The following is a 27,457-nucleotide window of genomic DNA, read 5'->3' as shown; positions in this document are numbered from 1 at the left end:
GAACAAGTGTGGGACCAGGACACAGCCTTGCTTTAAACCCTCGTTGGTGTAGATCCTTCGAGTAAGCCTCTGACTATCAGCGATTTTAACCTGCATCCAGATGTCAGTATATAGATCCATCATTGGTTTCAGGATTGAGTCTGGCAAACCCTGCTGCTTTAATTTGCCCCACAACGTGCGTCTACTGAGACAGTCAAACGGCGCTTTAAGGGTCCACAAAGCTTAGATAGAGTTTTTGTCGCTGTCTTAGACTTTTATCAGCAATTAGCCCTACTGCTAGTGCGTTTGTCATTGTACCTGTACCGCGTCAAAAGCCAAACTGGTTGAGGGGGATTTTTATTTTCACGTCGGACCAATTTATCAGGTCTGCTAAGATCAAGGATGCATAGTATTTGGCCTCAGCGTCTATTAACGCAATCATACGGTAATTAGCGGGGTCTGTACGCTCACCGCCTTTATATATTAGATTGATTATTGCACCTCTCTAGCTCTCCAGAATGCAACTAGATGTGCCTATCAGTTGAAACAGACAATACGTCTTGCTTGCCCAATAATTGAGGTCTTGTTTGTAAATTGCTTGGGGCACTCCGTTCAGGCCCGGTGCCTCATCGAGCCTGCTTTTTACTATTACTTGGGAAATTTCTACTACAGAATAGGGAGGATGTGGCTGTAGAGTGTCTTCATTCTGCTGTGTACCGTTTCCTGTTGTTTTGGAAATCATGGGGAACTTGTCCTTCCTAATCCTGTTTTTGTTTGAAGTCGGCAAAGCTGTTTGCTCTCCCTTTAGAGTAGTTTCAGTGAAGTTTAATCCCTCCCTGGTTTGTTACTGAAAATGTGGTGATTAGGTGTTGTACCCATGTAGACTCTGTAACACAAGTCACGTTTATGACTTTCGAAGTTCTAGTCAAGGAATTCACTTGCTCCCTGAACGCTCTGGCATTTGATTTATTTGCATTATATAATAGCTTTGTCCAAAAGTTATTACGTTGTTTTTTTTGTCGTCCCAAATTAGTTTTTTGTATTTTTTCTTTAATTCACGTACTTGCTCCCATGTTGTTGATGATGGGCTTTGTTGATGTGCCATCCTCAGTGCCCTTCTAAGTTGTTTCCTTAAAGTTCGGGCTATTTGACTAAGGTGACTGTTGTAATTTGTCCTCTTTTTACTTGGCTGTTTTGTAGCTGCCCCTGATTGTGATAGGCTTTCCAAGAAGGTAGTCCATGTTTCAATCGTCAAGTTTTTTGGTGACTCAAGGGTTGTCGTTAGATCTTTTGCCCTTGAGGCTATTTGTGGTAGTGTGTTGTTTGATCATCGCAGTCGTTTTAGATTTATTGTTGATATGGTCTCTTCCACTTCAGGGGCTTCTGTGTGTCTTCAAAGTGTCGTTCTTAGTTCATTTTGCTGATCCATGTGATCACTCTCGTTGGAGCATGTGATCTGGAAGTTTCCTATTTGCCCTAAGAGCGGGAGAGTTACTATTGTATAATCCAAGACAGAGCTCGAGCGAGGGCCGATATATGTACATGCTGCGGGTCTATCCTGTTTTATTCTGCCATTTAGTATACGCGTCCCTAGATTTTCGATGTCAGTTACAAGTTGCTGTCCTACATTGTCAGCTCGTTATGGATTGGGATACGATTGTGTTTGTACTGCCCGGATTGCGTTTGCTGCAGGGATATTATCTTCTTGAGTATACAGTAGATTTGAATTAAAGTCTCCAGAATTATTTCCTAAGATGGTTTTTCGAACCTGAATTCCGCGATAGTGGCGATGAGTTGTTTAAATAGGTCTTCTTTTGTCTTTTGTTTTGGGTGTGCATAGATGTTGATAATAATTATGGTGCTCACCCCTTGGTGTGGGTCCAACTCCATTTGTATTATTTGCATGGCAGATGGTGTTGTTAACAACTGGACTGAGGACATGTTTAGTGCTGTTGAAATATAGACTGCTAAGCCACCTTTTGGTGTTCCGAATTGCTGCATTCGTATTGCGTTCACATGATGGAGGATCCTCCCGGGAACCTCTATTGGGAGTGTCAGCCATGTTTCTTGGAGGGCGATGATTTCGTAACTATCTCAATTCTCAGGAGGGCATTTCTCCTGTAGGCTTCTTCGCTCCTGCTATATTTCAGGACAAGATTTTGATTGGGGGAGACTATGATGTATGTTGTGTAATTGCACATCATTCTCCTTTCTGGTCAGGTCTATCACACACTATTTTTTGCCACTTCTGTTGTTGGGACTTTGTACCATCTGGGCCTTTTGCACCTCTCAGGACCGAAGGGACTAAGGATTGCGCTTGGATAATTGTTTGAAGGTGTATTTGTTGATAGGAAAGGTGATGGATAACGTTGTTTCGCAGGAGTGGAGATGGATATACCCCAATCTTCAAATTTTGTGGCCACTTTAAGTTGTCTAACTGCATTTCTTCTGACTTCCAAACTGCAAAGGTTTTTTCATTTCCTGTATTATTTTCAAGACTGAATTCTATTGCCAATAAGTCTGTTGTTGTCAAATGTTATAATGTTGGGATAACTGCCATGAGGTTCATGATGTTCTCTCTATTTAAATATTCTTGTGGTCCTTGTGATGAATAGTGTGGTGTGAACGGGATCCTGTTGTTCCGGCTTGGTTTAGTCTCTTTTTTTGCGGGTGAGTTGTTGATACCTGCCTTAAGCTTTGATTGCTTGCCGGTTCTCCTGTTCATTCCAGTTTGCATTGCAATTTTATGTTTATCTGTATCTGGTCTCTCTTAGCACTTCCTGATTGCTGGCCTTTCCTTGAGATAACTTCCCTATCTCCTCTATTGACCCCATTATGAACTTGTGAGATGGAGCCTAGGTTCCCATGGGGGCAACAATTTTCTTGCGTGCTTGGAGTCATTCTCCACTGGAGGCTTGCTCGTCCATTGGGATTTTTTTGTTTTGTTTGCCTTGTCCCTTGGACTTCCCGCTCTTCTCACACCAGCTCAGTTTCATCGAGGCTGGGCTGTTTGGCACTGACAATGCCCTTTGTGATGAGTCTGATGATTAAGTTGTCCCCGACTGGTCCAAGCAGCCTGCCTCGTCTTCCTCTTTGGGTACTTGATGCTGACCTACAGCTGCTAGTAACCGGCCTTTTCCGTCATCAAAATTAAATATTGGGTAGTTATCCTTGACCTGTATTTTTGATGTTTTGTTTATATGAAGACAATGTTCGCTTTCCTGGCCAGCTTCTTTTGTCTTTTTGTTAAAACAGGGAGGTGATTGATGATTTGATTCCCCTGGTTGGATGGTTGTTGGATCGGTTGTGGTCGTGAGGCGCGAGTCTGAGTAACAGGGTAGGATGCGGGAGAATCTACGATGGATAAATCATCACTTGTTTCCACCGCTTTTGACTTGTTTCCTATTGGCAAAAGAGTTATATGTTCGGTATGTGGTAAAACAATGTTTTGGGAACTTCTTTCCCCGCTCGGTGGCTCTTTGCCTGTTAATTTGTTTGATTCAGGAGGACTTATTTATTGCCTGTTTGCGCTCATGAAGAATACTTGTTAATATTGTTGGTAGGTCCCTTAGTTTTTCCAGAATGGGACAGCAAACACAAGTGAGAGCTTAAACCTGTGTGTCTTTTGCATTTATATTGATGAATGGTAGTTGGCCCATCATGGCGTCAAGTTTGGTGTTTGTGCCAAAGATGTATTCTGCAATTATGTTCATTAGATTGATTTGAATGTTGAGTTTATCGAACTTCATGTTAAGGGTACTGATTGAGGTCTGCAGTGCTTTGACTAGGGAAGCATGTAGATTTGAAAGAGACAGTAGATAGAAGGTTATATGCTTGCGCTATATTGTCAACAGTAATTTCAATTAAGCTTATTAGGGCTTCTACTAGGGATAAAGATGATGTCTCTTTTTTGTATAGATTTGAATATGCTCTGCACTGACAAAATCAGTTTGTAACTGTTGTCTATGTTGCAATTTCCAGCCCTGATGAAGTCTAAATGCACATACTGCTAATTATACGAAACACGTGTTGGCATAATCAAAGGGATGCTGTTGTGAACATTAAAGAAGAAGACTGTCACTTATTTTGGAATATGATGTTTTACTTTTAAATGATGATTTGTACAACTTAACTGTTCAATCCTGCTCGGGATATATCGTGTTTATTTTAGATTTGAAAGAGCTTCCAAGTTATTGTTCTGATTCTTGTTTCAGCTCCATTAGGTGCTCGGTGATGATATAATGTACTAGATGGTTCCACTCCATGGCAATTACGGGATAAATTGCCAATGCTGTTTTTGTCTACTTCATTATCCGTGTGGGTCCACTGTTAGCTGATGAATTTGTTTTTGTCATGAGCATTGATAATTGATTCGGAGGTTTCTTTTCCCGATTGTTCGGAGGAGCTGAATATGTCGATTATTGTTTGCTGTTTATCTATTTTTGGTAAGGATTCAGATGTGGGGCTTGCCGCCATATTATGCAAGTGAATATTCGGTTTTCTTAGATGTTTACAAATTGCAAATTAGACATTCTTTGGGCTTGACTGTTTTCCTTTGAATTCATATTCAATTATATTTTGTACCAGTATGCGACAGCTCCATGCATTCGAATGAAACAGACATCCCTTTCTTGATACCCTCTGTAGTTACACATTACTATCAGTCTCACCTTTTGTCTATGATACATTTAATGTTCTAATATCACTCCCTCATTGCCCCATGCTAGCACCCTTTTTACTTTACTGTAACTAACCACATCATCATACGCAGTACAGATGGATAAAGCCTCTTATGTGTGAGATGAGGTGCTAATTCATATTCTTGTTGTTTCTTTTAGTTGGATAGCATACGCTGCACATTAAATCATCGGTGTGTTCTTGATCTCAGCCTCTGCATTGTAAACCAATGTGCATTTTATTCTCCTACAGACATATAAACACATATTTCTCACCTTTGAATATTCCCCAGGTGTCGACTGATGTGGAAAATCTTGAGCAGTACCTCTACGCATTGGTAGGTGGCGTCTATCAGATCCACCTTGGCAGTAATGTGATGCCCATATAAGCGCCATCTCAGAGCACTGACATCAGTTATTTTCTCCCTGTGCCAACACTGCTGATCCAGAGAGACACCTTTGTAATTTTTTGACCATCTTTTGCTACTTTTTTGTCGCCTATTTTTTTAACTATTGCTCCCGGTGTGCTAGCAGCATGCCCCTACAAAACCTACAGGGTTTAAATCTCGTGGGGAATGTTGCATGCAGATGTTTGTGCCTGATCCTCACTTGGTTTGTCTCCGGTACCTAGGGTTGGGGCACGACTCCAAGGCCTGTGCAGAGTGCAAGTTGATGCACCATAAGGCAAATCATAAGTGGGCGATAAAGGTGCTGGCAGTGCAGCATAAGAAGGCTCTGTGCCGTTCTCTGTCTTGTTCCCAGGGGAGATCTTAGGGCTGCTTTCGAGCCGGTCCCGTGGACATCTTCTTCGCACTCTAAGATCTCTTCCAACAGGTCGGGTAAGTCCAAGAAACACAAGAAAAAGAAGTTGAAATGTTCTTGGGATTGTCTGTCTGAATACCATGCTACTATGCCCTACTCCCGCATTCGAATTGTGAAGCCGGCATCAGGGTCTCGCGGCGATACCCCAAGTTTCCCAGAGTGACGCCCACCCGGTTAAAACGATGCCATGTGCCCCATCATCTGGACACTGACTCCCTCTGGCATGTATCTGAAGCCCATGGAGTCATGAGGTACCCTGGCTGGGTTACTGTTGGCTGGTCCTCCCACTACCCCAGTTAGGCCCTCTGGCTCTGCCCCCAGATCCAGGCTGACGCCAACCCCAGTGCCTTCTTCAACCCCTTCGCTGACCCCTCTAATGCCTTCCCTGGCGCCACCGGCACTGCTCGACAATGAGCCTTTCCTCCCCTCCAAATCTGAGCCGAATCCACCTAGGCAAAATTTGACACCGGAGCCCTTCACGCCCTACCAACCCATGGACTTCCCGCCAGTAGATAGTTCCTTCCTCCATGAAGGGGGAGCTGAATAGAAAGGGTTTAGACCCATGGAGGTGGACCCTGATCCAGCTGACAACTGGTACGAGGTGCTTGGTGATGCCAGTGGTATGGACACCTGCCCAAACTGTAGCATGCTTTCCCCTCCAGGCCTGGTTTCGGAGGAAGGCTCATCTTTTGCCATTGTGTTGCGCTGGGCAGTGGAGGTCCTTCACCTACAGCTGCTGGCAGTCGAGGAGAAGACCAATCTCTTGACTGAGGTGCATTACCCAAGAGAGGGTTCAGCTCAGCCCTTGCTCCCCTTTAACGAAGCCCTCACCGACGTTCTCTTGGTTGCTTGTGTCAAACCTTGAACACAGGCTTCTGTGGATGGCATGCTTGCCCAACTCCATCGTCCTGACACAGGAGACTCGGCCCTTTTCTCCTTGCCCCTCTCCCCTGAGAGCCTGGTAGTGCAGGACTCAACATCTAAAGTCAACCCAAATACATTTCCTTCCACCCCATCGAGCACGGAACCCAAGAGGGTGGACTCATTTGTGAAACACATTTTTTCTTCTACCAGCATAGCCTTCCAGACGGTGAACACTGCATATCTCATGGGCCGTTACGCACATGCATTGTGGGACTCGATAGCACTGCTGCTTCCCATGCTTCCCGAAGGCACACCTGGATGGTAGGGATACAGCAAAGTTTGCCATCAGGTGCGGGCTGGACACAACAGACTCCTCGGTAGAACCATGGCCTCTAAGGTTGTGCTGCATTGTTATGCCTGGTTGCGGTCCACTGGGTTTTCGGAAAATGTCCAGGCATCCCTGATGGCCATGCGTTTTGAATGCTCCTGTCTGTTTGGTGATAAAGCTGACATGGCGCTCAAGCTCTTTTGAGAGAGCTAGGTCAAAACTAGATCTCTCTGGCTTTCTCTGTCTGCCCAGTTTCAGCAGCAGCCCTTTCACTCCTAACACAGACATGGTTAGGACAACTGCTTTACCAGCTATATCCGCTAGTACAGCAACCTGCTGAGTCCTCATGCGGACAGGGCGGTGGATCTCTCAGAGGACGCGGGAGCCAGGGCCAGCAAGCTGTCCAGTCCCCAGTCCTCCTGAAGACAGAGCCTCTAAGGCCCTTCATGACACCCGCCATCCAGCACAGCAATTCCATTGGTGGCAGGATCAGAAACAACATGCCCAGTGGTCTGCAATTATCTCTGACAAGTGGGTGATTGTGTAGGAGAGGTTATGTTATGTTAGCAATTTCCAAAGCGCACAAATACCCGTGGGTGTTTTGGCGCTATGGACTGTAAAAGAAAGCGAGAAGGCCCCTTATTGCTCAAATAGCCAGGTCTTTACTTGTTTTCTGAAGGATAATAGCATTGGGCTGGTCTTAATTTGTAGTGGAAACAGGTTGGCATCTGCGGAGCGTAGGGCTCTGCTGGGCGCATATGCCCGAAAAGCTTTTTTCAGGTATTCAGGTCCTGTAACATGAACTGCTTTGTAGGCAATGCATAGCGCTTTAAATTTGGTTCTGCTTTTTTCACATTGGAAATTGACTTAAACTTTGGAGTGCCTGACAATATCCTGGCGGCTGCATTTTGTATCCGTTGCAGTCTGTTCAAAACATTTTCTTGTTCATTGATTAAAAGGCCATTACAGTAATCAACTCTTGAGATAACTAGGGCACCGATGAGGGTTTTTCCAGTGCTCATCGGGAGGTAAGGTAGCAATTTTTTATGATCCTTAAAATATAAAAGGACAAAGAGGCCACATCATTGACATGCTGTCTGAAGGTGAGGCTCTCGTCAAACATGACTCCTAAGTTTCTGGCCTTCTTAACAGGGGTAGGGAGTGATCCCAGTTCCGAGTCCACCATGTCGGAGACCATCCCGGGGTAAGGTTACCGAAGACCATTACCTCGGTCTTGTCTGAATTTCATTTGAGGCAATTGTTTGCCATCCATGAGCTAATAGCCAGCATGCCTTCATGAAAAAGTTAGCCGCCACTGCCCCCTCCCGTCTTTATGCGCCGCTAGCACCAGTTGCGTGTCATCAGCATAAGACATGAGGCCCATTCCAAAGGTTTTAATTACTCGTGCTAAGTCCATCACATATATATTAAACAGAGTTGGACTTAGCGACGATCCCTGCGGAACACCACAGGGAAGACTGATGTGTTATAATCCCTCATACTGACTGACTGGGTCCGTTTGAAGAGAAAGGAGGACAGAAGGGCCTTGGCCTTTCGTCCGACACCTGTGGCTGTGACACGGTTGATCAAGGTGGCATGATCAACCATGTCAAAAGCTGCTGATAGATCTAGCAGCACCAGGACTGCGGCACCTCCTTTATCCAGCACCATTCTGATTTCATCTGATGCATTGAGGAATGCAGTCTCCGTGCTATGTCCTTTCCTGAAGCCAAATTAGATGTCATCTAACAGCTTGTTCTCTTCTATAAACTGTGCTAGCTGGATATTCATGACTTTTTCAAAATATTTTGCTGGAAAAGGTAGATGTGCGATTGGTCTATCACCTCACCAACGACCCCGCCACCGCCAGAGCCAACCTGCACCCTCACCAACGACCCCGCCACCGCCAGAGCCAACCTGCACGAAGGGATGACAGACGTAGCCAAAGGGATGTCGAACAGCCGCCTGAAACTGAACTCGGACAAGACGGAAGTCCTCATCCTGGGATTCTCACCCTCCGCCTGGGACGACTCCTGGTGGCCCCCCGCCCTGGGCAGCGCACCCAAACCAACAGACCACGCACGCAACCTGGGCTTCATCCTGGACTCCTCCCTCTCCATGACCAGACAAGTCAACGCCGTCTCCTCGTCATGCTTCAACATCCTGCGCATGCTTCGTAAGATCTTCTGATGGATCCCCACCGAGACCAGGAAGACGGTCACCCAGGCCCTCGTCACCAGCCGTCTGGACTACGGCAACTCCCTCTACGCCGGAACCACCGCCAAACTCCAGAAGAGACTCCAGCGGATCCAGAACACCTCAGCACGACTCATCCTGGACATCCCCCGCCGAAGCCACATCTCCGGACACCTGAGAGACCTGCACTGGCTCCCGGTCAACAAGAGAATCACCTTCCGGCTCCTCACCCACGCACACAAAGCCCTACACAACCAAGGCCCAGGATACCTCAACAGCCGCCTCAACTTCTACGCTCCCAAACGCCAGCTTCGATCGACCAGCCACGCCCTCGCCGCCGTCCCCCGCATCTGAAGAGCCACCACAGGAGGAAGGTCCTTCTCCTACCTGGCCGCCAAGACCTGGAACTCCCTTCCGACCCACCTCCGCCTGACCCAAGACCACCTCGCCTTCAGGAAGCAGCTCAAGACCTGGCTGTTCGAACAGTAGCGGACCCCCCCAGCGCCTTGAGACCCTCCAGTGAGTAGTGCGCTATATAAATGCTTTGATTGATTGATTGATTGATTGGTCTATAATTTTTGGTTTCTCCTAGGTCGTGATCGTTTTTCTTTAGCAGCGGCTGAATAATGGCCTTTTACCATACTGAGGGGTAGATGCCTGAACAAAACATAGCATTACAAATGCTCATTAAATTTGTACCTATCAAGTCCGGAATCATTTTTAAGACTGACGGGGGGCATGGGTCAGACGGGGATCCTCATTTGACTGTCTTGAGCAGATCATGACCTGTTCCACCGAAACAGGCCTGAACTCCATGAAGCTAGGGGAATCTCTATTCCTGTTGTTGTCATCTAGTTGGTTCAAGTCCCCCGTAGACGTATTAAAGTTTGAATAGATTTGGCCCACTTTGTCTTGAAAAGAATTAGCTAAGGAATCACAAAGTGATTGAGACGCCTCTTTGGTGGTATTGACCACTGGCCCTGTCAGGTTAGAAACTACATGAAACAGTTGCTTAGTGAAATGTTGTGCTGTTTCTATCGTTCTAGTGTAGTAGTTACTTTTTTCTATGATTATAAGAAGTTTCTACTTTGTCAGGGCCGCTTTATAGCGTGTTTTCTCCAAGTTTTTATTTATGTTTGACGCCAGCATCTTTCTTGATTCCTGCAATGTTGTTTGTCCAATCTAAGCGCCTCAGTAAACCATGGTGCTGAGGGAGTCCTCCTGTTTTTGGAGACTGCCTTGTAGGCTACCAATTTTCTAAATGTATTTTGGAGCCATTCTGTATAATTAGTAGAGGCTAGTTCGGGGTCTGTCACAGCCTCTGGTTGGGAGTCTATTAGATTTTGTCTAAGTTGGGTTTGATTAATGCAACTCCAGGCCCTGAATTGTTTAGAGAGGATTGGGCTGGTATGCATAGAGATGGGCTGTAGTATCATGATGTCAAATAGTACTGCGCAATGGTCCAACCATGTCAAGGGAAGAACCATCCTTATTGAGATGTGATCACTGTTTGAGAACAGACAATCTAATGTATGCCCAGCTGAGTGAGTGGGCGTCCTCACTTTTAGGAGAATCCTAAAGCCTCTATATTGGAGATAAGAACTAAAAAATAGTTGTCTAGGATGGCCTCTAGATGGAAGTTAAAAGCCCCCAGAATTGTAAAATTGGATTCAGCCGCAACAAGATCCAGTAGGTTACTTATTACTGATGGAAAATCTCCCCTGGGGGCTTGTGGACAATATAATAGGATTCCCTTGAACGACTGGTGTTTAGAGAACAATATACTAAAGTTAAATGCCTCACAGGCCGCAGTGGTGATCACCTCTGTCCTGACTGAGAACTCATCTCGATAGATGAGTGCCAATCCTCCTCCTTTCTTCAGAATTCTCTCACATCTATATGCTGTGTAGCCATCAGGAGTGGCAATACAAAAATCTGGGGCAGCTGAGGGATCAGCCCATGTTTCCGTAATAAATAAAAGATCCAAGTCATATTTATCCAATAAATCTGCTATCTCATTATTTATATTTAGGGAGAGAGCATGCATTGATCAAAGCAGAGTACATCTTGTCCTTCTTCTTGGGGGTTTTGGGGATTATAGTGTTATTTCTCTGATCAAATGGATTAGTAGGTGTCCTGAAATAGGCCTTGAACCTGAACCCACAAGTCGAGGACGAATCTGTGTCTTTACTAAGAGAGATCCCCAGATTAAAATGAGGACAGACCCGTTTGCCATGAATAACATTACTTTGAATGGTCCTTAATTGTTTGCTGGAGTATGACCTTACCCTCCTCTGTACCTGCGATTGACCTGAACCAGGAGTTCTGGCCCTTGGCCCAGTTCAGGCGCGGACGGGCGAAGACAGGCTTGCCTTTGGCGCGAACACTGTGCGACGGCGCCATGCTGCCAATAAGTAGTGTAAGAGGCGGGTAGCCCGTCAAATCAAGAAGGGCCTAACCAATAGAAGGCCCATCTCTCTAGAAGACCGGAAGTGAGGATACCGAAGAGTTGTCTCCGCTCCTCTCCCTCCACTCAAACAGCTAGTAAGAAGCTGCGGTGGAGCGGGAGAGAGCGAGAGTGCAAGTGCAGGTGAGTGGCAGGGTACGCCCTCCCATTTGAGGAAACCCCTCTGCCTTTGTCACCATCCCAAGAACATCTGATGGTGCACCACCAGTCCTTGCTCCATCAGGAAGGGCAGGCTCCATTGGTTAAAGAATCCATCGAGAGGGTGCCTGCCTCAGGAGTAGGGTATGGTTTAAATTCCTGCTAATTCTTTTCCTGAAAAAGCACTGAGGACTTCATCTTATTCTAGATCTGCGCCCTCTTAATGCTGTTCTGAAGTAATAGAAATTCTAAATGCTCACCCTGGCTCAGGTCTGATCTGCAATGGAGCTTGGAGACTGGATGGTAGCGTTGGATTTGCAGGACCCTTATTTTTAGATACCCATCCTGCAAGCCTACCGTTGTTATCTACAGTTCACAGTGGGCCACGAGTATTTTCAGTTTGCTGTGCTCCCTTCTTCCTCACTAGTGCCCCTTGTGTGCTCACAGAAGGTATGGTGGTGGTTGTAGCTCATCTTTGAAGGTCTGCGGTTTCAGTCTTCCCCTACCTCAATGACTAGGTGCTGATGGCGGCTCTCCCCAGGCAGTTGTCACCCACCTCCAGACTACGGGAAACCTTTTGCACTTACTGGGGTTCACTATCAACATACCGAGTCGTACCTGAATCCTTATACAACGCTCCCTTTCATCATAACCATTCTGAATACAGTGCACTTCCGCACAAATCTGCTGAAGCGTAGAGTACAGGATATTTGTGCCATGATCCTTATGATTCAGCCTTAATCCTGTATTGTGGTGAGACTGACTCTGAGTCTGCTGGGTCTCTTGGCCTCCTGCATCCTACTGGCGTAGAATGCCATAATTCATGTGCACCTCTACAGTGGGATCTGAAGTCCAAGTGGGTGCAGCACCAGCAAAACCTTTTTGAGCTGGTCCAGATTTCAAAGGAGACTGTAAAAGATCTGCAGTGGTGGCTGACGAACTGTTATTGGATCAGAGGCAGACTCCTCTCTTCCCGCCCTGAGGTGGCAGTGGTGACTGAAGCATCCCTCCTGGGATGGATAGAGCTCAGCGGACTCTGGTCTCCAGTGGAATCCCAGCTTCATATCAATTTTCTGGAGCTAAGAGTGATCTGATCGATTGGCTTTGAAAGCCTTCCTTCTATCCATCAAAGAGAGGCTGGTTGAAGACAAGGTGGAGACCAGAGTGGCGGTGCACTGTTGGGCCAGATACCTGCGACAAGCGGGAACTAAGATCCCTCACTCCCCGGACTTGCCCATAACCATGCTTCACTACCTACCACAGGGAGAGTAGTGGACGGGGCTAGAGAACTGGAATGAGGCAGGCCTAAAAGTAATGGGGGACCTGTACTAAGACCCAGCAATGCTCCCCTTCGAAAAACTGCAAGCTGCATATGACCTGCCGGGAGGTCAATTTCTGAAGCATAGAGCACTCACTAGGAGGATCACGGAACACTGGGGGGCGGGCAACGAGGAAACTCGGGCGCTTGCAGGATGCAGATATGTCGTAATGTCCTCAGGGATGATCAAAACTGGCTCCTGTCTTTACAGCGCGATCAGACAGGACATACAAAGGCCGCTGGACAGCCTGCAACTGCAGTGAGGGGAGGACCTGGGGAAACAGATCCTGGAGAAAGACTGGGACACGACACTGGAACGCACGCCGAAGGCATCTAGAAATGCGCGCTTCAAATGAATAAACTTACATACTCCACAGAGTATACCTCACCCTGCATTCTGCGATACTTTGGAAGAGAGACCGCAGCATACCCGAGATGTGGAGAGAGGGAAGCCCATATAATACACATGTTCTGGGACAGCCCCACAGTACAAGTGTTCTGGGATGAGATACGATGCACAGTTGGCGACCTTATCAACACGGACCTTCCACAAGCCCCAGACCACTATCTGTTAGGGTGGTTTTGGCACACAGACTAAAACAAAATGAATGGGAAATTCCAAGACCTTGCCTATGTTCTGGCTAAGAGTAAAATAGGCGCATAAAAAAAGAGATCTTGGAAAGTGGGTGGGAGCTCTTACTCAGAGAAGCCAGACGAGGAATAGGTAAATAGATCGAGCAAGGGCAGGGGAACGCCTGGTAGGCAAATTAATAACTGACTGGCAGGGATCCAGCAGGGTAGGCTCTCCGCGATAGATAATACAGGACCAGGAGGGGGGTGAGGACGAGCAAGTGGGTCAGGATTAGTCAGCCTTCCAGCGCACCGGAATAAAAGGCACAACCTATTATAAGGTAGTAGAACCCAGCGATACTCTCGCATCACTCCGCATGCAACTCAAGGGGGGAGAAGTTAAGTAACAAGGGAGTTTATCTAAGATACCAATAAACGGCTAAGTCTCATAAATGTACCATGATTAACGTGACTATGCCTAATGTTTGATGAAGATTTCTTGTGAAAACCTAATTACATTTGGTTTAGAAAAAAAAAAGAGGCTAGTTCAGGTATTCATGAACGCAAAAACAACAATTGATGGACAGAATGCAGAACAATGTCATACATTTACCCCAGTACAGAGATCTGGGCCTAAATCCATCTTATTTTTGCTCACCATGCCATTCCAGTTTGGACCCAACCATTGGCAGTTCGGGCTGGACTGTTCCCATGAGGCACAGGGTCAAGACTGATTTGCATATGGCCAGGTCTAAACTTGGGTGGCATGGTGAGCAAAAAAATGATGGATTTAACCCAGATCTATTGAATGGGGTTGAATGTTTTGATTTGTTCTGCATTCCGTCCATCAATTGTGTGTCTTCAGGTATTCATGAACAACATCACTGCCATATGGTATTGTAACAAACAGGGAAGTGTAGGGTCGTGGACCTGTGCCAGGAGGCTCTGCATCTCTTTACTTGGCTGAAGGGTCAGGACATTTTCCTGGCGGTACAGCACCTGGCAGGCTCCTTGTACCCTAGTGCGGACAAACTCAGCCACTGATGCCTTGTGGATCACCAATGCAGACTACATTCCAAGTTGGTGCGAGGACTCTTCCAAGAATGAGGAGAACTATGGCTGAATCTGTTTACCTATGTGAGAATGTACAATACCAGCATGTCTGCGTGTTGAAGTGTCCAAAGCGGTGTGAGAAGTTGGCCTGGTATATGCTGTCCACTAGTTAAAGTGGGCACCCTGTACCGGTGAACAGCCTTTACAACGCGGCTGTTACACTGCCGTGCCTTTACAACGCGGTCTTTTCAACGCAAGTCGTTACCACGACTGGCGCTGCAGGACAAGGAATTTTTTAATTTACTATCCAACACCTTCCCTACTGTACGTAGGCTGGTTTTGGAATAGTAAATTAAAAAATTCCTAAGTCCGCACCCCCTCCAACGCAAGTTGTGGTAACGACTTGCGTTGAAAAAAACGCATTGTAACGGCACGCGTTGTAAAAGTACGCGTCGTAATGCCGTACATCCCCCTGTACCAGTCCAAACAACCCTTATGGTGATTAGGTTAAAGATAACCTTCATGAAAGCTATCCTAGTGGTAGCTATGGAGAGCAGCCTTCAGGCTAAGTCTTGAAGGAATGTAAAGCAGCCTGTTTTACCAGATCAGAACCTCCTGAATAATCAAATTAAAGGAGAACCACAGAAGTGTTACATAAAATATATGTATTTATTACTAAACACTCTCTACTAACCTCTTTATGAGATTAGAGCACAAGGCACAGCAATAGAATAACAGTAAATAGCACAATACACAGCTGGCTCCAGGGTAGCCCTAACCATATACAAAACAAATGGTATAACAACAACAACGTCACTAGACACAGTGCCTAAAGCACGTAGAATCGCTGGGACCCCAATGAACCACCAAAAGGAGTGACACGGGAGCCCACAGAGGACGGATGCAGTGTGTGAACACAGACGTGGGTTCCTTACAACTCTGTAGGAAAGTCGCTGTTGGAAAATTACTTTAAGGACACTTCAGAGAGGACTTCAAGCAAACCCTTTGGAACATAGAAGGTTCTAAGGCCAGCACTCTTGTGAGTACCCAGGTACCTGCGTTACCTATCCCAGAGGAGCCGGGTGCATAGGGATCAAGTGGTGTCGGAAACCCTCGTCGTTTTCAATGGCGTGATGCGAAGAAGTGCTGCTGCCGGGAAGATGAAAAGTGTCTGATGGAATCCAAGCCTGGATCCGAGGTGAGAAGAACCTGAAAGCAGAGTGAACAGGTCTGGTCACTTCTGGGTGACGAGGTGCTCGGTAGATGTTGGGTGCTTCAGGTGTGAAGATAGGATGCTTGACTCTGCAGCCACGGGGATCAGGAGCCGTCGATGACAACCAAAGTCCGGAGGTGAGCTGTCCCACAAAGGATGTTGAATGCTGAGGGGTCAGTGTCCGGATTGAACACCAACAAGCCTTGGCAAATGCAACCCACGTGGGCAGAGGAAACAACTCACGGTGAGGACCAGCAAGGTCCAGGAGACTCTCCAAGCTATGGGGAGTCAGGGCACGTCTGGAGCAACCAGGGAAGCCCACGGGAAATCAACCTTACCCTTTCCAGGAACCACAGGCCAACGGACCAGGGATCGCGAAGGGACCTCGAGCTGAATCACGAAGTACCAGCCCACTGAGCACTCGTGGAGTGGAGGCCGGAAATCTTCAGTGGAAATACTGCTCAGGGTCAGAACTACAGGCAGCCCAATGCACAGCCTCAGGGGTCGCCAAAAAGCATGTGCTGCTGCAAAAGTACACAATGCACAGGGGTTCAGGTTGCATTTCCCCACGTGGGATACTAGTCTCAGGATTGCTGAGAGAGCAGAACAACCTCACAGAACCCCGGGAACCCACCTCCTGTGTTGCAGAAATCTTCAGAGTCCTCAGGAGCTCAGGAGATGCAAACCGGTCATATGCGTTTAGGTGCCTGCTGCTGCAGGGGAGTTCCTTTACTCCAAGGGAGATTCTTCTGTCGTCCAGCGAAGTGTAGCCTGTCGAAGTACGTGGTTTCTGCTTGCAGAATTTAGTCCAGGTAAAATCTAATATCCTGTAGTCTGTTTTCCTTCTCTATACACAATGAAGGGGTTGGACTAACTCTGGGGACCCTCCTAGGGGAGGGACAGGACAGAGGGGTGGCTACACCTATGTCCTTAGTCCAGTTTTGCACCAGAGCATGAGCAAATGGCTCCTGCAACTGGTTTGAGCTGTAATATGCACAGGGACACCAAATGTGCCCCCAGTGCAGACTTTCTGGCACTCTCAGAGTGCACCCACCCAGCCCCAATGTACTTAAGCCTGTCTGGGAGGTGGGCACACCTCCCTGTGACAGGAAACCTATTGTCAGGCGATTGTCAGGCTCGAGCTCAGCTCAGCAGCAGGAGGGCAGACTCGTGTCTGTGGCTGGCAGCATACATTTTGTGCTGCCCCGGTCGAGAAAGCGGGTACCGGGTAGAACGGTGACCCACAATAGTGGTTCTAGAAGGGAGGAATCATACCTCCCACACCAGTTACTGGTGTGGAGATATCATTCCAAGGTGTTTGACACTAAACACAACATGTTTCTAAGCAGCCATTTTAAAGTTAGCATTTATCGCGAGGTTATAATGCACTTAAACATATATGGTTGGCTGCATCACAGACAACCCCGGAGAAAAGGCTCCGAAGGCTGCAGAGGGGATCTGCTCATGCGAGTTATCGGGAAGATCAGGATCAACCGGGCCCCAGTCATCCTAATAACTCTGGATTGTGCTTTATGGTATTCCGAACTCCTGATCATGAGTATCGGTCCTCCGATCAGACTGCTCCTGCTGGATGATTTCTTGTAGTAGCAGCAGGGCAGTGTCCTGCCCCGTGGCTATGCATGCTCCACCTTCATATATGGATATTTAGCGGTGCCAGATGATAGTTTTAAATATATCCTCCCACGGTCTGTGATGTCATCTTGACAACCAGGTCTCCCAACACTAAAACTGAATATGCCTCCTGTTGAGATACTTTTGTCACCTAGTGCCTCTTGCTTTACATTGACACCCTTTCTGCACCACTGTTGGAGGTGTTGCTGTTTGTTTTATCTCTAGCCCAGCTGGTCTTTCTCTGGGCTTTGTTAAGGGTTACTTGTCTGCCATTTTCTACTTTCCTGCAGTTGCTGGACAAGCTGTCTCTTTTGAAGTCAACGGTTGTGATTCGATTCCTGAAAGGTTCACAGCACCTGTTTCCTTCTACCCATTTTCTGATACCCCAATATGACCTAAATCTGGTCCTCATGATTCTGATGCGTTCTCTCTTCAAGCCTCTACAAAGCTGTCCTCTCTAGCTCTTGATTTTCAAAACGGTCTTTTTAGTGACCATTACAATGGCCAGAAGGGCCAGCTAGCTTTACACTCTGTAAGTTCTCCCTAATTACACCAGCTTATTTCCTGACAAACTGGTCCTTCAGTTGCATGCCTCCTTCCTGCCAAAGGTCATCACCCTCTTTCATATCGGCCAGAGTATCCCTTTGTCTACCTTTTTCGTAGTGCCCATTCTTCCAAGTAAGAGGAGAGACTCCATCTCCTGTATCTTTTGTTTTACAATAATCATACCCAAGACCATCAGGTGGATGACCAGCTCTTTGTCAGGTTCACTGGAGCAAAAAAGGGCAAGGCTGTTCAAAAGTTGACACTCTCTCAATGTCTTCTCCTCTGCATTAAGATCTGCTACTCACTAGCTACAAATAACCCCCTAAGGGTTTGCAGGCCCAGTCCACTAGGGCCAAAACTGATACTACTGCGTTTGCATGTGGGATACCTGTTCTGGACATCTGTCAAGCCACTACATGGATGTCACTTCCTCCTCACGTTAATGAAGTTCTATCGCTTGCACAAAAAGGTCCGCGAGAGAGGCATTTTGCCTGTTCAGTCCTCCAGGACTTTTTGGTTTTAGTCTGTTTGCAGACCCACCTCCTGGGAGATATTGCTTGGGTATCTATTCTAAGGTGAGAAATCTGCAGTTAGAAGCCTCTAGCAGAAGTACAAGTTACTTACCTTCGGTAATGATTTTTCTGGTAGAGACTCTATCTAACCGCAGATTCCTTACTAACCATTTCCCCCTCTCTGCATACTGAGCACTCTACCGTAAAGATCCCAGTAGAATCGGCTCACTGGTAATATATTGTTTTTTGGGTGGTTCTGTGTTTTTGGCTGTTAAAAGTCACAAACGAAACTGATGTCAGTGACCTGTGGTGGTGCTTATATGGACACCTCGACATCACTTCAATGACACCAACACAAGCCGAATGATGCCACCTACCGGTGCACAGAGGTACTTCTCAAAGTTTTCCAGCTCCAATCTGACACCTGTGGAATATTCTAAGGTGAGGAATATGCAGTAAGACAGTCTCTACCAGAAAAGCTGTTACAGACGGAAGTAACTTGTCCTTTACTACCCAAGCAGTGCAATTGCTCTTAAATTTCACTAAGGAAGCTCTCAATTGTAGTTAACACCTGGTTGGTTTTGCCTTTTCTTTCTTTACTATTTTATTTTTGTCAAAATAACTTTACCAAGAATATCTAGGTAGTGACAGTAAAAAAGGAATGGACTTAATTCAACCAATCTGTGCAAAGTTTCTGATACAGTAGAGTCTCTTGTAGCATTTCTGGCCTATTGCAGAGACGGGTGGTTAGTATAAATCTTCCGATTGTGGAGGAAGTGCTAGATCAAGAGTTAACAGAATAGAGTAGGAGCTGAGGACGACATGCAACAAAGTAAGGAATTGTGATTCCTAAATTGCGATATTTAAGAAATCGGAATTTAGGAGTCGCAATTCCTTATACATGTAGGAATTGCAAAAAAATTGTGATATCTACACATTTTTTATTTGCGAATCGCAAATAAGTCATTGCTTCCCATTCATTCCTATGGGCCTAGAGGCCTTCAGGAATCAATAGGAATTGCATGCGCAATTTGCCAGTACCAAATAGGTACTCGCAAATTGTGCATGCAATTTCAAGGGTGCCAAAAGGACACCCTGATGCACCCCTGAAATTGCAGTTTAAAAAGATGTTGCACACACACATGCCCCAAGTGCATGTATGTGTGTAACATAGAACTTTGAAAAATGCACTTTTGTGCAATTTTCAAAGTTGTTGCAAATGACCATCAACTTTGAGTTGATGGTAATTTGCGTTTTTTTAAATACGAAATAGCAATTTATTTTTGTTGCATGGAATTTTGGGAATAGCAATTTGCGAATCCCTAAATGCACTCGCAATTTAAGTAATCGCAAATTTAGCGATTACTTAAATAGCGATTTTTGCATTAGGGATTATGCATCCCAAATGCAAAAGTTGTGGTCGCAAAGGAGCACATTCTCTGAATCTGCCCCTTTGCAATGGCAATTTCCAATGATGCATGTGCCCCTGAAACCTGTGCTTTGTCCTCAGGTTGTAGTACTTTCTTCGCAACACTTACCTTTAATAGTGACCTAATGACCGAATGAAGTCAGCACTAACCTATATATCCAAATGTTGCTATTATGATGTGGAACCCACCAGTCGCCTTCCCTGTAGTAAGAGCAAAACACTTTCAAAACTGCTCGGCATTGATAGAGAAGAGTTGGAATGGAGAATAAGGATGTAAGAGAGCCACACCAGAGATGTTGGCAGTTTGTAGTCACTCTCTGCTTTTACATCAACTTAGAATACACCCTGTTTTTTCTTGTACATGCACTTCTCGCGGGGGGAGGGGGGCTGCGTGCGACACTGCGGTGCTCATGACGAGCTCACCTCATCACGCTGCACAGTGGAGCTGTGCTCATGATGAGCTGAGCTTGTCACAACTCCGCCCCCTCAATGGAACGCCCCGCACAGGAGGGGAATTATCCCAGTGTGGGCGTGCCGCGGCAGTTATGACGAGCTCGGCTCGTCATGAGCACAGCTCCACTGTGCCTCATGACGAGCTCAGCTCGTCATGAGCGTCGAACAGGTTAAAGCTTCACAACTTATGTCACTGATCATAAACAAAGGTTCACACAGCGTCTGAATATAACAGTGAAGATATGCTAGAGACAGTTGTAACAGCCCAATTTTGAGGGTGTGACAGAATCCCAGTATTTAGTTGCAGGGGACAGTTCAGTGGCCCAACTGGAGTTCCACAATCCAAACAATTACTGTCTAACTCTCCTTAGCTACCACTAACCTGAGGCCTCTCAAGACAGTGCTGGGAGAGATTGATTAATTTCAAGTGTTCAAGGAAAGTCTTTGAGGTGATACTCAACAAAGAATTCCAGGAAGCACCACAATCAGAAAACTGATGAGAAGACTTTGTTCATGTCGAACTTGAAGATAATCTCACCTGGAGAGCCAGGAACATACGTCAAGTGCCGTACCCAAGCAAATGGGCAGATCCCAAGCATCAAAAGGTAGAAAAGCCAACCACCTTGCAATGCAATTGGTGTGGCATTTTTGGGATGTGGGATTCTTGAGTCCTGCAATAAATTCTCAAACACTGAATAACTGGGGTCCTCAAATTTTGCAGCTGATTTAGAATCCTCTATGTCATGCCGCTCACATGGGGCATACAGTAACTGCTTTTGCAGTGCTGCATGGAGACTAAATTAACTGTGCTGGTGATTGGGGGATAACTTCTGGGCAGCACACATGTGACAACCACAGTTCTTTGTCGCATGACTGCCATCACACGGTGCAGACAGTGAACTGAGTGGCAATAAGGTGTGGCCAATAATGTCCAGGACTAGAGGTGGATGGGAGTGAGGAGGACCACCTGTGACATGCCATGACACCTAAGACCTTTCACAAGTAGTAATGCAACAGTTGTTTCGTTTATTACCATTTTACATAAGAGTTCTAGCTCTATGTAATATGCACAGAGACAAAAACAATGAACAGAGAGGAAATCATTTGCCTGTTTTCCTACAGGATTTTAAATAGAACTCAGTTGTCTTACTGATGACCAGGTGTAAACTGTTTATTGGCTCCGTTTCCCATGTGTTTTCTGAGATGGACATGGCTTGGATGACTGAGGTTAATTAGCCAAGTTGCTTGTTTTGTTTTGCCCCTTACTAGAGCTCAGATCTCCTCCACAGATACTGAGGGAGGCAGATAACACTTATTTGAGCATGCAGGGCCTACCAAGAGCCGGACCTAATTGATTGTAAATTGAGCCTTCGAATCATAAGCTTCATCTGTTGTATCATCCAATTAAAATACTCTCATAATTGTGTGTGGATTGGATGACTCTAGTAGTGCAACCCCGGATGGTGGACTTGGTCGTATCACATACTATTGCTCCAATACTCCATACAGCATAGATGGATGTACATAAGGAAGTGACAAAAATAGCTGAAAGGTGCCACGTATTTAGGCATTGGTATGGAGAGACTGTAGAACCAAAATAATGAAACAGGATCTGGAAAATTCATGGATAATTCAAGATGCGTTGGCTGTTGGACTTGGAATGGATTGTGTTCTGTAATCCTCACTGTATTGTATGAGAAATCTGTGAAGCATCAATGCAAAGACAGAATTGAGATGCTATGACTAATCCAAAAAGAAAGTACTGGTTGATAGGTCTTAATGGACTCTGTCTCCAGATGTAAAATTACCGGGAAAGGAGTTCAACATTAAGTAGAGCGTCAGTTTGTACTGAAACAACTTGGAGTCTAGCTTCCAATTACTCCAAATTCCCACAAGTCTGGGCTTCACTTCTGCTGCTGCATCTTCTGTATTAGTTGTTCGTCGAGCGATTCAATATAAATAATTCCTCCTTGATGTTCTGTATTCTGATAAAGTGTATATTGACTAGCTTTTAGCACAATGATCCTTAATAATTATAAAATCAAATTGCTGTAGTGTAGGTAACACATTTTTATAGTGTTGTGTGATAGGGATGTCTCAGTCCATTCAGGCTAAGATAAGCCTTCATGGAATCCCCTCATCCTCTAACACAGAGTCGGACATCATAATTCTTGGGGATAGCAGGCTATTACGTAAACAGTGTGGCCAATGATAACAGAAGACCAATCTAGCATCTAATGGTGGTTCTTTGGATTTGAGAAGGTCATTGGAAGCCATTAGCAATCACACTGCTCCTTCTAAGTCTCAAAATCAAGAAGCATTATGTAGTCAAACTTATACCCACAATGTAGACTAAAGTCTATGTTTAGCTGGTGGCAACTGAATGAATAATGGCAAATTGGAAACTTGATGAGGGAGTGTTAGCCAAAGAATCAGGTCTGTGTAAGTTAGAAAGGAAGAGTTTGCTTGTGCTTTGGACCTGCAGAAACTACAGCCCTAAACAGTTGCTGTACTGCATCATAGCTTGTTCAGATAACTGGAAATATATCAATAGCTGAAGTGATGCTGTTATATACAGGAACCTGAACAGCAGCTTCTCTAATTTACCCACATGGTTGTTGTGTCCTAGAAAAGTCACAGCGAAAAGAAATAAATGAAGTGAATAAGACTAAACACCTTTGCCACTAGAATCTAACCTATGGAGGCAATGACCAGTTGGATCGGACTAATTGCATTTGCCCCTACCATCTACCTGTTAAAAGAAATGATCAGCCGGATTGGATTTATTTGCCTTTTCTCCCACCATCTGATCTATGGACACAATGGATGACTGTTGGCTTTCAACGTGTCAGCTTGAAGGAGAAAGACAAAAAATAATATCTGAGCCTTTCTACTGCTGCGAATCTAATATTTGCTAAACAAAAACTGTGACTCCGAAAGACACCTAGAGCAAACAAGCAAAGAACTGGATGACTGTATGTGTAAAAAAGAAAAAAACATTACGAATAAAATGTCTTAACAAACACACACAGACAAACCCCTTAGAGTACCTTAACAAAGTGCATCCACTCAATATGTACACCAAACTGACAACATTACAGCAAACATCCAAATAGAGAAAACAAAAGGCAGTTTTCCGATGCACATAGATGAACACGTCCTTGTTCAGATGCCCACAGTTTGTGTATACAGTTACCTTTTTACAGTATTGTGCATTCCATTTGACTCTGTTGCGATGACTATTTGTGTGTTGTCCCATCGCCATTTGGTAATATTAAAAAAGACAATTCTCTAAAAAAATAATAAAGTTCATATAAGCAGTGCTTGCCTTTCTTGGTTTGTAGATCTTTATCGGTGCGGCCCTACATCTGTCCAAGCTGTTAAACAAGGTGATGTGGACATGGACTATGACAGCCCATTTGTGTTCGCGGAGGTGAATGCTGACCTTGTCACCTGGATCGTTTATGATGATGATGAAGAGTTAATGGAGCCAGTTCACACTGATGTCAAATCTGTTGGCCAGAAAATTAGCACAAAGGCTCTGGGATCTGATGAGCGTGTGGACATCACTGATGCTTATAAATATCCAGAAGGTGAGAATTTATACCAAGTCTCAGGAAAATACTGTTTTCCTATTACTTGAGTGGATGTTCAAATGTCTTTGTCCTTTAAGTTTGCCCGTATGTTTATGTCAACCTCTATGTATTGAGAGGCTCAAATTCTAGGAACTACAGATTTTGACTGCAATATAAAATACTTTTCTCTATTCTGTTATAATTCTTACGTTGTGAGACTAACAGTGTATTCTTGTTTTGAAAATATTATTTTACGTTTTGGCTTGTAATGCTTTTAACTAAATGAGCAATAAAAATCTGTTACTTACTGTTTGCATGACTGACAAGAGATACACATCGTACATTATTATTTATTTACAGGGATTGCTGTTCATTCTTAATCATGTATACTGAATGTTACCATTTGTAATTATTAATTCATATAGGTTTATTGACATTTTTCGTCTGCAAAGTCATGAAAAAGTTTTAAATGTGAAATAAATCTAATATATTGATTAGATTAGTGAGTGAATGGGTGACCACATTAGTGAGTCACTATGTACACTTTCATATTGCACTTTCTCCAAATACAGTATAATATGTCAAAGGATTCTCTTGGTGGAAGTCTTAAAGACTGATAGCTGGTCTCTCTGTCTAAACTGAACTTCTTTCTCCTTTGAGCTCCTCCAAATAAAATAATAAAACCCCAGTTTTCTATGGTCAGCCAAACTCCAAATGTACAAAATGGGATATAGTCTGTTCAGTATAGAAGCATATCTCTTAACTGTATGTTCTGTATTGGCACCACGTTTCCGCACTTCCACCTCCACATTGTGCCAACGGGTAACGGCTTTAACCACGGACCCTAAACTATGCATGGCCAAACAATGCAAGCGGAACCGTACATGTCTGAACCCTGCATTTGCCTTTAAAACGCATATGCGTGGTTTAGACGTTAATAGTAGTTAGCCCTCGAGACTCAAAGCGAATGGGCGGGGTGTGGTAGATGTTGCAGACTAGGAGAGACTTCCTGAAACGGCGAGGAACGGCTTGGTGAGAACGTTTCAGGGAGTCTTGGGGTCGGCCGGTTGGGGACGTTTGTACAGTTTTAGGGCTCAGGGTGGGTGGTCAGGGTACTTTATAGGGCGGGGTAGCAGGCTTTAGGGCTTATGGCAGGGGGCTGGGTAGTTTGCAGGACGGGGGGTCAGGGTACATTTTAGGGATGGGGCGGTTTTAGGGCTCAGAGCGGGGGACTGGGGTGTTTTTTACGGCTGGGGTGCAGGTTTTATGGCTCGGGCAGGGGGTAAAGGCCATTTTAAAAGGTGGGGGCTGGGGATTGTTTTTGGGGCTGCATGTCACTTTTACGACTCAAGGAGAGGTGCTGAGGTGTTTGTAGGACTGGGATTTTGGGTCGTACTGAAGGCAGGGGTGTCATATAGCTCCTGTATATCCTTATATCGTGTTAAGTTAGCATAGGTACATTTGAGGTTTAAACGCCATTTTTCTTTCTTGCAACTTCTGCACACGACACTTGATTGTTGACTTAGCTTTCAACCTAGTAGTTTGCCGTGGTTTATGTGAGAATAATATGTTATTGCTCTGATATCAGCTTTGCTTAATAAACTATGTCTGCACGAAGAGTGCTGAAGTTTCAGGAACAACACGATATGGAATTGTTATGAGGTCTGATCTCCACGCCTTCATAGTCATAACACAAGTGCAGCCTTTGCCAACTCTGGCTTCAGGCGGGATTGATATTGCTTTGCACGAGGCACATAGAACACACTTGATGCGGTGCACATGCAGAGAGAGCTGGTGTATGCTGATGTGATTCCTTCATGCTAGGACACTAAGGTATGGGCCCGCCCTAAAACAACCCAAAGAGACCTTCTTAGCTAATAATATAATATATGTGTTAGGGAGGGTGAGATATAAGTGTTGTTAACTCTTATTCATTACAGCATGTTAACATGCTGTCACCATTCGCTTTTTATGTCTTAGTAACTATGCTGATAATTTTGATACTGATAATAAGTATACTCGTATTATCTAAGATACTGCGCCTGAGAAGACGGCATTAGTAAATAAACATTTCAAATGCACATGTGTCTTCTTTACTCCATGTTCTGGTTTGTAATGATAATATAACAAAAGAGTGTTCATGAGTTCCACGTACCCTGAGGTACTGTAAGTTCATGTTCTGGTTTGTCTAAACATTGGGAGTTTGATATGTCCAATGAGACACTGTAGCTAGCTCGGTAAGGGGTGAGTTGGTTGCTAAGGTAAGTTTTGGGACACCCTAATTTGCCGAGGTTCCACTCCTCTGGGCACAGTTCTGTGTGAGTACAGAAACCCTGCGACATGGCGCCCAACGGTTTCGGTGGTCTTATATCATGACACTCGAGTAGTTTATCGTGCATACCTTAACCCCTTCACCTCCGTTTCCGGAAAGCGGGGTGTCGGTGAAACCTACCTATTTTTTGAGATAGGTCTTTTTTCAAGCTTGATTCTTTCTTAACCACTTGGCTGCTATGCGTTTTCCCCCCCGGTGCTGGGATCCTCCATTTTCCATTATTCATGACGAGCTGGGCTCGTCATGAGCGTGCGAGGAGGCTACACCATGACGAGCCCAGCTCGTCATGAGCGTGGAAGGGGTTAAACGGTTTCTTTGAATTACTACCCAGTTGTGCTACAAAGTATTCTTTGTGTTTTCTAGTTTCCAGTGTTGTCATGGCGGCAGTGGCCATTGCGCAGCATAGTCGCGTGGCGGTGCGCAACCATCTTCAGACGTACCAAGTACCGGTAGATGGGATGGCTGTAATTTTCGTGGTGTGTGCAGATCCGGCGTTCCCTTATGAGTTGTTTTACTCTTGGGTTACGTTTCCGGCTGTGGACGCTAATTCTGGTTTGTTCCACTCCTACACCGCCTCGGCTGTCCCGGCTGAGTATACACCGTACAGAGCATTGGAAATACCTATTGATCATTGGCAGCATCGAGTTTGGTTTGATGGCGCCCTCCCCCACTCTTTGTCCGCGGCGAGGTTAGGTCCACTCTCAATTCCAGGTACAAATTGGCCTGCGTTGGGTGGCTTTACCCCGCACCCGAATCACGGCGCTTGTACCCTGCAGGAAATTCGTAGGCTGCATGTTGTTTCCATTTCCGTGATTCGTGCATTAGTGCAATACATCGGTCGCCACCTGCCTGGTGGTCCCCAGGGGGGTGCGGCCGTTCCCGTGGATCGAGGCGGAATGCGTCTCAATCCAGTGATGGTTAATTCGGTTTTTGGTGCTCGTCCGGTTGACAACGATGACTTCCCCTTCAGGCTAGCTGAGAAGTTTGATCAACTGGAGGCGGTTTTTCCGAATTCTACTCCTGCTGATAAGCATAGAATGTTGACGATTACTCTACCGAAGGATTTAACTCCTGAACTTGTTGACTGTGAAAGCTGGGGAAAAACATTTGCGGCAGTTTATACAAGGTGCTTCGGCACCCCGTCTATGACTGCCCTGCCTGACATCATTAGACGTGTTCAGAATGATCACGGTCCAGAGGCAGCGGTTGAATTGGGTATGCGCCTGTGTGGTTCTTTTGAGATTGTATGTGATCTCATTCTCTCCAATGTTAAAGGAGATGCAGTTAACTTTCAGGTGTCGAATGCTTTGGCTGCTCTGCCCGATGCCGACAAACCCCGCCAGTTAGCAAAGAT

At 45.5% G+C, this 27,457-nt stretch overlaps 1 protein-coding gene across 2 annotated transcripts in view; it reads left to right on the top strand.

The window, feature by feature from the left end:
* Positions 1-27,457, top strand: part of LOC144768425 (protein-glutamine gamma-glutamyltransferase 6-like) — a 398,170-nt gene that overhangs the window by 329,553 nt on the left and 41,160 nt on the right. For both annotated transcript variants that reach the window (XM_078652071.1, XM_078652072.1), the window contains exon 9: positions 23,541-23,789. In XM_078652071.1, coding sequence (XP_078508197.1) covers positions 23,541-23,789 — 249 coding nt within the window. The remainder of the gene's footprint in view (positions 1-23,540; positions 23,790-27,457) is intronic.

Source organism: Lissotriton helveticus, chromosome 7 (assembly GCF_964261635.1).
Source record: "Lissotriton helveticus chromosome 7, aLisHel1.1, whole genome shotgun sequence".
Lineage (NCBI taxonomy): Eukaryota > Metazoa > Chordata > Amphibia > Caudata > Salamandridae > Lissotriton > Lissotriton helveticus.
The sequence above is the reverse complement of the archived record's forward strand: the minus strand, read 5'-3'. Positions and strand labels throughout refer to the sequence as shown.